This window comes from Xyrauchen texanus, chromosome 9, assembly GCF_025860055.1.
Source record: "Xyrauchen texanus isolate HMW12.3.18 chromosome 9, RBS_HiC_50CHRs, whole genome shotgun sequence".
Lineage (NCBI taxonomy): Eukaryota > Metazoa > Chordata > Actinopteri > Cypriniformes > Catostomidae > Xyrauchen > Xyrauchen texanus.
Window position 1 is genome coordinate 44,190,049 of NC_068284.1, and position 9,543 is coordinate 44,199,591.

A 9,543-nucleotide genomic window follows, 5' to 3' on the forward strand; every position below is an offset into this window, starting at 1 on the left:
ATGATTGTGGACTTCAGGAGAACCCCCGCACAAACCCCCCCCCCCCATCAAAAATGTAATTCAATAACTGTACATACCCCTACCTTGTACATACATTACCATCTGCAGATGTCCTATTATTTGTAACTCTATTCTTACTCGTACCTTGCTGTATATTCTGTGTCTCACTGTAATGTTCTGTGTGCACTTGTTTCTCCTATCACCCCCAAAAATTCCTTGTGTACGTGAGAACACTTGGCAATAAAGCTCATTCTGATTCTGATTCTGATAGGAATCTCTACTTGTTGACACATTTCTACCATCACATGGTATATTCCATCATTCTGCTCTGCTCTACTGTATATTTAGTCTAGTTAGCTGTAAATATGGGCCCATTGGGCCCAAGTCTTCATTCATACTTCACATAATCCTTTCAAATAATGAAAGCTATACACCTTTGTATGAACAAGAAAAGTAGAGCAAGCCCAGGCTTTGATTTTAACTCCTGGGAGAGATATGCGGTGTGTGCTGGGTGAGTGGATTTGTATTTCATGTGTTCTCTCAAAAACAGACAGAAGAGAGTTCCATAAGGCAGCTAGTAATATGTACCTCATGGCTCATGTTTAATTAACCGAAACCCAGCACAGATTCCTCCTAAGAGACTTGTACTGTAGGGACCAGAGAGGCAGAAGCGAATACTATCCATCCAGATTTTTCACCCTATATTGACTCTTATATTCACTGATTTCCCCTCGCAATACCCCAGGATTCAATTTTCCGATCCACTTAAGCGCAATCTCATGCGTTACAGATCTGATTAAGTCACACGTGCGTGCGCTCTATACAACAAACCTTCAGTGTCTGTTTTGGGTCTCTCTCTTTTCTTTTGAGAATTATTCCACTGGTTTAACCATAATCCGTATCTTTCTTCCCTTTCTTTCTCTCTATCTTTTGCCCTAGATTTGCTGCCTCTTTCTATCACTCCCTCCTTCCAGTTTGTCTGAGATGAATCCTCATCAGTTCTCAGTAGTGTTGGCGCTCATGTTTGCCCAGCTATGGGCGTCTTCTCTGGGTTGTCCTTTGGGGTGCCGTTGCTATAGTTTGACCGTGGAATGTGGATCCATCGGACTCAAAGAGATCCCACAAGGCATTGCTCAAGGAACACAGGTGAGTGATAGCACGGAAACAAGAGGGTTACAAGAGGGTTCTACCCTGCTGATCACCAGCAAATGGTATTCCAACAAGGCTTTTTAAGTAGCTTAACCAGTAAACACTTTCTTGGTTAACCAACATTAACAAGCAAGAACAACATGGGAGACCAAGGGGGGAACGAAATATAGGCTTACACTAAAGTGAAGTGATATAACTGGAACTGCTGGCAGTTGTGTAGGTCCATTTCAAGGCATTGGAAGTGGTAACATCCCCTCAGTTATAGTATTGTTTTGAGAGCAAATGCCAACAAAAAGTAGTCCAAGCATGTGCCGAATGGGAACGTGTGAATGTCTTTCTTGTTCTTTCTACTAAATAAATTACATTTCCGACATAATTCATAGGAAGGTAATAAGAGGATACTCTAAAACATACTCTGATGCAGTTCTGAACTCTTGTTTGTTTATATGTGCACAAAACAACACAAAATGCAGCAAAGCTGAGATTAAAACTAAGATCATAGAGCTCCAAAGACTACAATGCCCAACTTTTCACTGGAAGAACTTCTCACCCGTGATCACTTAATTTGCATCTATATACATTCACCTCGGTCAGATCCCTAAAATTGCTGCAGCTGGTGAATGTTCTGAGCTGGTGTGCATAAATTGCTTAATTGACCTGTGCAAGCTACGCTTTCAAGCAATTTGCTTCGGCTCTGCCCGTGTTTGATCAAAGATAATAACGTGATCGGAATCAATTTGAAATTTAATTAGTGTAATATGTTGTATCATTAATGTAGATAAATTAGTGAAGACAAGCCACTCAAATGCATGAGCGATTTTCAGATTCTGGTCAATTGATTTGTTTGCATGATTCAGATATGCCCGTAAGGATGTATAGGCTCAGAGACAGCTGACCCAGAACTGTTATAAGCATCCACAACGTTGTATTGATCGATTTCGTAAGACTTGTACTTGTTAAGGCGTGGATGATGTGCTGGCTCTCAGCAAACTCTCTTTGACTTTAAATTTACCTGGAACATATTAAATTGGAACAACTGAAGAAAGAAACTCTTTTAGTTTTAAAACAGCATAAAAGGACAGTTTTGTCTGTAGGCTTTTGCTGGAAGGAATAATAAAGCAGTTTAAAGCCTTTGTTCTTTTGTCTAATAAACAGAATACATAAAAACCGAGCCAGGACTGAAATGTAACTGTCAACACTGGGCACTAACCAGGTACAACACAAAATGTGCCTTCCAACCATAAGTCAATTTGACTGTTTACACTGAAATAGAAAACCCAATCAAATGATTAATAATATACAGCTTTGTGGAGCAAACTGATGTGTACGAAATGTAAAATTTTACCAAATTTACAAAGCAACCAGAATTCATTCATTTTCAGACACCTTTTTAAATGTCTTGTTGCACGGACACAGATGGTTAGGACGGAAACTAAGGTTATCATGGAAAAACACTGACGATATTACTCCAGTCCTCAGGTCTATACACTGGCTTCCAATTAGGGGTGGCGGGAAAAATCGATTCTTAGATGCATCACGATGCGGACTTGCACGATTCTGAATCGATTCACAAACGTCAAGCATCAATTTTATGAATGTTTCTTGCTAGCGTAATGTTGACGGAATGCAAAAGACGGACCTCGTAAGTGTGCAACTACAGCGCCCGGACAGTCTTTTTGGCACTTTACACGAGACACAGATGGCTCCCTCGGGATTAAAAGCAAGTGTATGGAAGCACTTTGGATTCTATGAAGACGAAGGGAAACGTGAGTTGGACAAGAGCCACACTGTATGCAAGTTGTGTCAAACTAAAATAAAATATTTTGGAAACACGACAAACATGAAAAACCATATTGCACATTTCCACCCGGAGGAAGAAAATAAACTGCCGGTTGTAGCTGCGAATCAGACGACAATCGAGCAAGCGATGTCAAAGCTTCCACCCAGCTCCGAAAAGGCTAAGAGAATTACAAATTCGATTGCAATATTTATTGCCAAGGATCTGCATCCTTACTCGGTTGTTGAAAACCAGGGCTTTCGGGGTATGTTGCGCACGTTGGAGCCGAGATACAACATCCCATCTCATAAATACTTCACTGACACAGCGATCCCCACACTATACAGCGAGACCAAAATCGATGTGATTAAGTTGCTAAAGAAAGCAACAAGGATAGCGCTAACCTGTGATGCGTGGACATCCATTGCCACAGAATCGTATGTGACGGTAACTGCATATTTTTATCACAGATGAGTGGCAGATAGTGTCTCATGTGCTCCAAACAAGAGCAGCCCATGAGAGCCACACGGATGCAAATATGGCTGAGCTGTTAAAGAATGTAGCAGAGGAATGGAAGATCACTATGAAAGATTTAGTTTTAGTAACTGATAATGCATCAAACATGATCGTCGCTGCAGAACTGGGCAAATTCCTGCATGTGAAATGTTTTTGTCTGATTTGACTTGCCACATTTCTTCCATTCGTTGTATTAATAAAAGTTATTGGAAGTAAATTCATTATGAATCATTACAAATATTTTGCTTTAAAAGTACAAAGCAGTCAGTGAGAAAAAAAATTTATATTGAAAAAAAGATGCATCGATAATGGTTTTATCATCGAATCGCAGCTGTCTGAATCGTAATCGAATCGAATCGAATCGTGAGGTGTCTAGAGATTCCCACCCCTACTTCCAATTACATTTAGAATGGATTTTAAAGTACTATTACTTGCTTATAAATCACTCTAAATACAATACAGATATGCTTAAATATAAACCTAACCGAACTCTCAGAGCATGAGGATCAAGTCAGTTAGAAATACCAAGGGTTCACTTGAAACAAGGTGACTGTGTTTAGCTATTATGCCACATGTAGTTGGAACCAGCTTCCAGAAGAGGTTAGATGTGCTCCAACAGTAGTGAGCAGTATGCAAGACCGTCCATTTCCACTGTAATGGATCAACAGGAAGTGATACTGGCCATGATTTTTAACTTCTCTTTCTTGACTCATTTGATGGGACTACAAAATGTTGACATTTTTTATACAAAATTGGATTACAAATGCAAAAGTTTAATTTTTTATATAGATAATTTCTAAATAATTGCTCTAAAATACAGTGCTACTGTACTAATGGTTTTCTTTCCATGTAACTTGTATCATAGACCATCTTTCTTCAGGACAATGCCATTGGACAGATCCGTCAGCGGGATCTATCTGACTTCGGTCAACTGCACTACCTCTACCTGCAGAACAACAGTATCTCCACCCTGGAAGCTGGGGCTTTCAGAAACCTGGGCCTGCTTCTGGAGCTCGCGTTTAACGGAAACCGAATTCACTTGATCACTGCGGACGTGTTCCGTGGCCTGGATCACCTGCGCATTCTTTACCTCGCAGCAAACCAGATCATCAGACTGGAGGACTACACTTTCCGTGGACTGCAGGTAGAGGAACTGTCCCAACTTTTTCCCAAATTTTTCAAATGTTTCAACATTGTCATAGAACGTGTCCGCATCATATTCACCTCAAAATAAAAAAAGTAACAAGAAATGTATTTTGTTTTGTAGTTATTTAGTATTTTTACTAAATTTTTGCTTATTCTAATGCAAATATATGTATATATAATGAGAATCATAATTGAGAACAATCATAATTACAAGAAAACTAAAAAAATAGGACATCTGGATGCATTATGGTAATGAGAATTGAGGAGGGAAATATGGTTAACCCATGAAATAAAATTGTTGTCGCAACATACAAATCTTAATTTGCCTAAAATTCGGATTAATTATCTTTATTGAAAATACATTTTCTCATATTTCGATTTTGGGGTGAAATATCACTTGGAAATATTTATATGAAATCCACCCAATATTGCAAGACCACTGAATTATTAACATTATTTTAAAATATTTTATACATTTACACAACCTATGCATAATTTTAGCCAATATTTATGCAATGTTCCCTAGTACTGTATCTCATTTGACTGTCATGAGAGTGGAAAAAAGAGAAAAGCTGTACTCATAAAAACGAACTAATAAAAGAGCTAAATCAATAGGGACTTTATTCTCAGCAATATGATAATTTGATGGACACACTGTTCTGAAAACCGATGACGTTGTACTATCCTAGATGGCTTTACACAGTGTGTTTTTATTTTACCCATGATTATACTGAAGATGGTGATAACAATCATGATGATGGTTATAATGATAAAACAATTTGAAAGTTGATGACATGTTTGCAGCGTCTGCAGGAGCTGCATTTGCAGGAGAATTCATTGGAGGTGCTTGGGGATCAAGCTCTGGTGGGTCTGTCCTCTCTGGCTCTTCTGGACCTCAGCAGGAACAACCTGCGAACTCTGAGTCCCGCTTCACTCAAACCCCTCGTCAGTCTGCAGGTGCTCAGAGTCACAGGTAAGAAAATGTAGATGATCCCAAATCCATGAAAATTCATAAGATCTCTTTTAAAGTCTTAATTGCTTCTTCTAGACAGCAATGAGATTAAATGGAGAGCAAATGGAAACTGAAGCTTAAATGCCAAAGTATACTTGGTTATTTTATGTGCCAGTACATCTGCGCATAATGTACATTTAGTCATCAGCACAGTATGCGTGGACTGTTCCAGTGAAGCCCAGATTTTCTAGACACTTATTCATATGAAAAACATCACAGGTTACACGTGCCTCCTCTGGAGTTTCTGAAGAGAACTCGAAAATATCTGGATAGCCAATTTTTTAATATCGCATAAAAAATGCTGGATGGAAACACCTATAAATGGTCTTACTTATATAGCGCCTTTTTACACTTAGCGGTATTCAAAGCGCTTTACACTGCATCTCATTCATCCATCAATGCCAGCAGAGCTGCCAATCAAGGTGTTAGCCTGCCATTGGGAACAATTTGGGGTTCAGTGTCTTGCCCAAGGACACTTCGGCATGTGGAGTCGTGTAGATGCCACGTTCCATGTTTCGCTGGAGTTTCCTGGTGAAATTAACTCTAGAGGCAATGAAACAACTGTGCGTTTTATTCACTTTCACACAAATCATGTCTACATTGGCCGATTATGACTTTATAAACACCTATCTTTCACACTATTACTCACTCACTGCTATGTTATGATATCGAAAACACTTTTACTATAATTCATAATTTGATAAACGATTCATTTTAATGCTTGTATTACAGACACACCTACTCTTACACACTTATTCCGATGTGATTAGCTTCTGCAGTAGCTCACATGATAGAGTGTTGGACTTTAGAATCAGCTGACTGCGACTTGAGCCCAGCCAAACATGAAAGCTGACGAGACAAAAGTGTCATAGAAGCAATATGAAATTACGTGGTTGCTTCTGAAAATGGGCTTTTCATGTCGCATTTGCTTTTTTCACACTATCAATTAGGTTTAGCCATTGGTAAATGGCAAGAATTTCTGTTTCGTTAACCTCTCATTTGCATTTAGAGAACTATTGGTTGGGTTTAGGTTAAAGTTTTCAGTTCGAATTTCACTTAAAAATCTTGTCTGATTACGACACAATTTCACTCACATTTGGTGCCACCTGCTGGACATTTCACTAGGAAACTGCAGCAAAACATGTAATGAAGCACGTAATTTCGTTTAGCAAAAATTTTGCCATAGTGACGTAATGTTCATGAGATGAGGCTTAAAAAGTCATGTTTTCCTCTACAAGCCATGTATATACATAATTCTCTCAGAGAATATCGATATCATTGCATAGTACCTCAAATGTTGCTTGGGTTATTCTGAAATGCCAAAGCCAAAGCCTGTCATTAAATTATTGGCAACATGATCTGACAAACTTTCGCTCCCAGACATAAGGCATCTGCTGCTTAATGCTAGCAAATATGAAGTTCATGAGAGCATTTTGTCTGCACCCTCCAAACTGCAAGTCATTCATTACTTTTAATAAAAAAGCAACAATGGCTTGAACTTCAATTTCCTTTTCTATTTTGTGCTAATTTCCCCAGAAGTGATGATTTGTTCTCTTGAACACATACGATGGAAACACTGTTTTATTTGCATTATTATTTTGTAATATATATATATATATATATATATATATATATATATATATATATATATATATATATATATATATATATATATATATATATATTTTTTTTTTTTTTTTTTTTATTTATTTATTTTTTTTTTGGGCATAAACTAAATTAACAACTTGCATGGAAACATGAAACTGTCTCAAACTGCTCAGATTTGCCTAGATGCCATCATTCACCCAAAAATGAAAATTCTGTCACAATTTGCTCACTCTCATGTTCCAAAACAGAAGGAAATGTTAGGTAGAATGACAACTTCATGTTACTGAGACTAACATACTTCCTAACATCTCCTTTTATGTCCTACAGAAGATAGAATATAAGAAAGAACAACATAAGAGGGAGTAAATGAGGGCATCATTTTCATTTCTAGGTGAAATATCCCATTAAGAAACAATTGAAAAAAGAAAACTTGAAGGAAGGTAGATAAGTAGGGTGATGAAACTGGCATAAAAGAGATATAATATGAAGCAAAAGGAGATTAGGAGGGTTTACATAACAAGACTGTGAAGGAGAAGGAATAGGAAGGTGAGTCCCTTTGGAGTTAAAGCAGATTATTTGTAAAATATGTGGATGTGAGAGGTTTGAGTTCTTCCTTTATTCCCAAGCTGTCTTTCTTCTCTTGTAGATAACCCATGGCGCTGTGACTGCGCTTTACACTGGCTGCGCGGCTGGATAAATGAAGAAGGTCAGAGATTGTTGAGCTCAGCGGAACGCCGGATGCTTTGCGCAGAACCTCCGAGGCTCTCCCACCTCAGTCTGATAGAGGTTCCAGCCAACAGTCTTGTTTGCATCCCTCCCGTAGTGCAGTTGGAGCCCAGCCACCTGACGGTACGTTTGGGAGAGAGTTTGCGTGTTTCTTGCCAAGCATCTGGATACCCGCAACCCCAGGTCACCTGGAGAAAAGCCTCTCATGGTAAAGCACAGCTGTCTCCCCGGGGACTGGTGCAGGAGGTGGGAATGGAAGGAGATGCTAGAAATGGGGGCAGGGTGGTGACTGCCAGACCTGCTGGAAAAGGAGGGACGTCAAGTCGAGGACCAGTCCGTGGTGTGGACGACGGAGGTGAACGAGAAAGCTTTGATCCAGATACCGGAAGTGGGATGCTGTTTCTCAGCAATGTTACAGTGGCGCATGCCGGACGCTACGAATGTGAGGCGTGGAACCCAGGTGGGGTCGCTAGGGTGACCTTTCACCTGTCCGTAAATATGTCATTGTCTTCGTCGGCCTCTGCAATCTGGCCTCGGCTACATTCATCATCGTACTATCATCCGTCCTCATTCGACGTGAGTCAAGAGCCACTGTATGAATTGGAAAGCATGGACTTCAATGCCTTAGGACCCGCAACTCAGACAGCCATCGCTGTGGGCATCTCTCTACTAGCATTGACGGCCCTACTCTTGCTCTGTATGATATACAGTCGTCATCGCCAACGGCAGAAAGAGGAGGATGGTTACAGTGCCAGCAAGGAGGAGAGCATCCTCTACGTCAATGACTATTCCGACGGTCCCACCACTTTCGCTCAGCTTGAAGAGTACCGAGATGAACGTGGCCATGAGATGTATGTGCTAAACCGCACCAAACCGGTGTTACCCACCCCACTGAACACAAACCAACAAGGGGTGATGCTGAAGGCCAGTGAGGCGCTACAGAGTCAAGGAATAGTAACCCCAGGCAGGGCAGGAGGCATCGGTCCCCGCAGGGCTCCTGCAGAAGGAGGTGAAGCACCTCCGCCCGATCTAGAGGGACTGTTCGTAAACCAGAGTCTGCTGTTTGACACACAGATTGCCTATGAGATCCATTGCTGAACACTATCACTGTGTTACTTTGATGGAGAACTTCTGCTTGGTGGAAGGACAGTCTTACTCTTCAATGCACTTGAAATGCCCGGGGTTCTTGCCATTGAACATTATCCTGCTTTATTTCCTTTTTCATTCATAGAGCACAAATGCTTTTTTTGTGATATATAAGGACTAACATACTTTAAAGCTGGAGTGTTGCAAAAATATTCAGTGATTTCAAACAGGTTTGCCCAAAAGTCCCCCTATTTTAAAGAGGTAGTATGGCGCAAATCTCACACCATTGGTGGAGCCAACGTTGCTATTTTGGGTGGGTCAAACAAACAGTCAAATGTTCAAAGCCCCACTGTGTTTACACTTTTTGGGGAAATCAATCTGCTAATGGATTACGTATAGTTGACTCTGCACATTAATCTTAGCTAGAAGAAAGGTACAGTGTTTTATTATTGAAAAATTACACAAAGCAGCTTTAAAGGATTAGTTCACGCCAATATTGTATTTATTTTTGCTCTTTTGGAGC

General features: G+C 40.0%; 1 protein-coding gene across 1 annotated transcript; it reads left to right on the plus strand.

Annotated features, from left to right (window-relative positions):
- The first annotated feature begins 749 nt into the window (after window positions 1–749).
- lrrc24 (leucine rich repeat containing 24) lies at window positions 750–9,032 on the plus strand. Its single transcript, XM_052133975.1, has 4 exons — window positions 750–1,146; window positions 4,308–4,586; window positions 5,393–5,561; window positions 7,855–9,032. Exons 1-4 carry the CDS (start codon window positions 985–987, stop codon window positions 9,030–9,032), a joined length of 1,788 nt encoding a protein of 595 aa, XP_051989935.1. The 5' UTR covers window positions 750–984.
- Window positions 9,033–9,543: the final 511 nt, after the last annotated feature.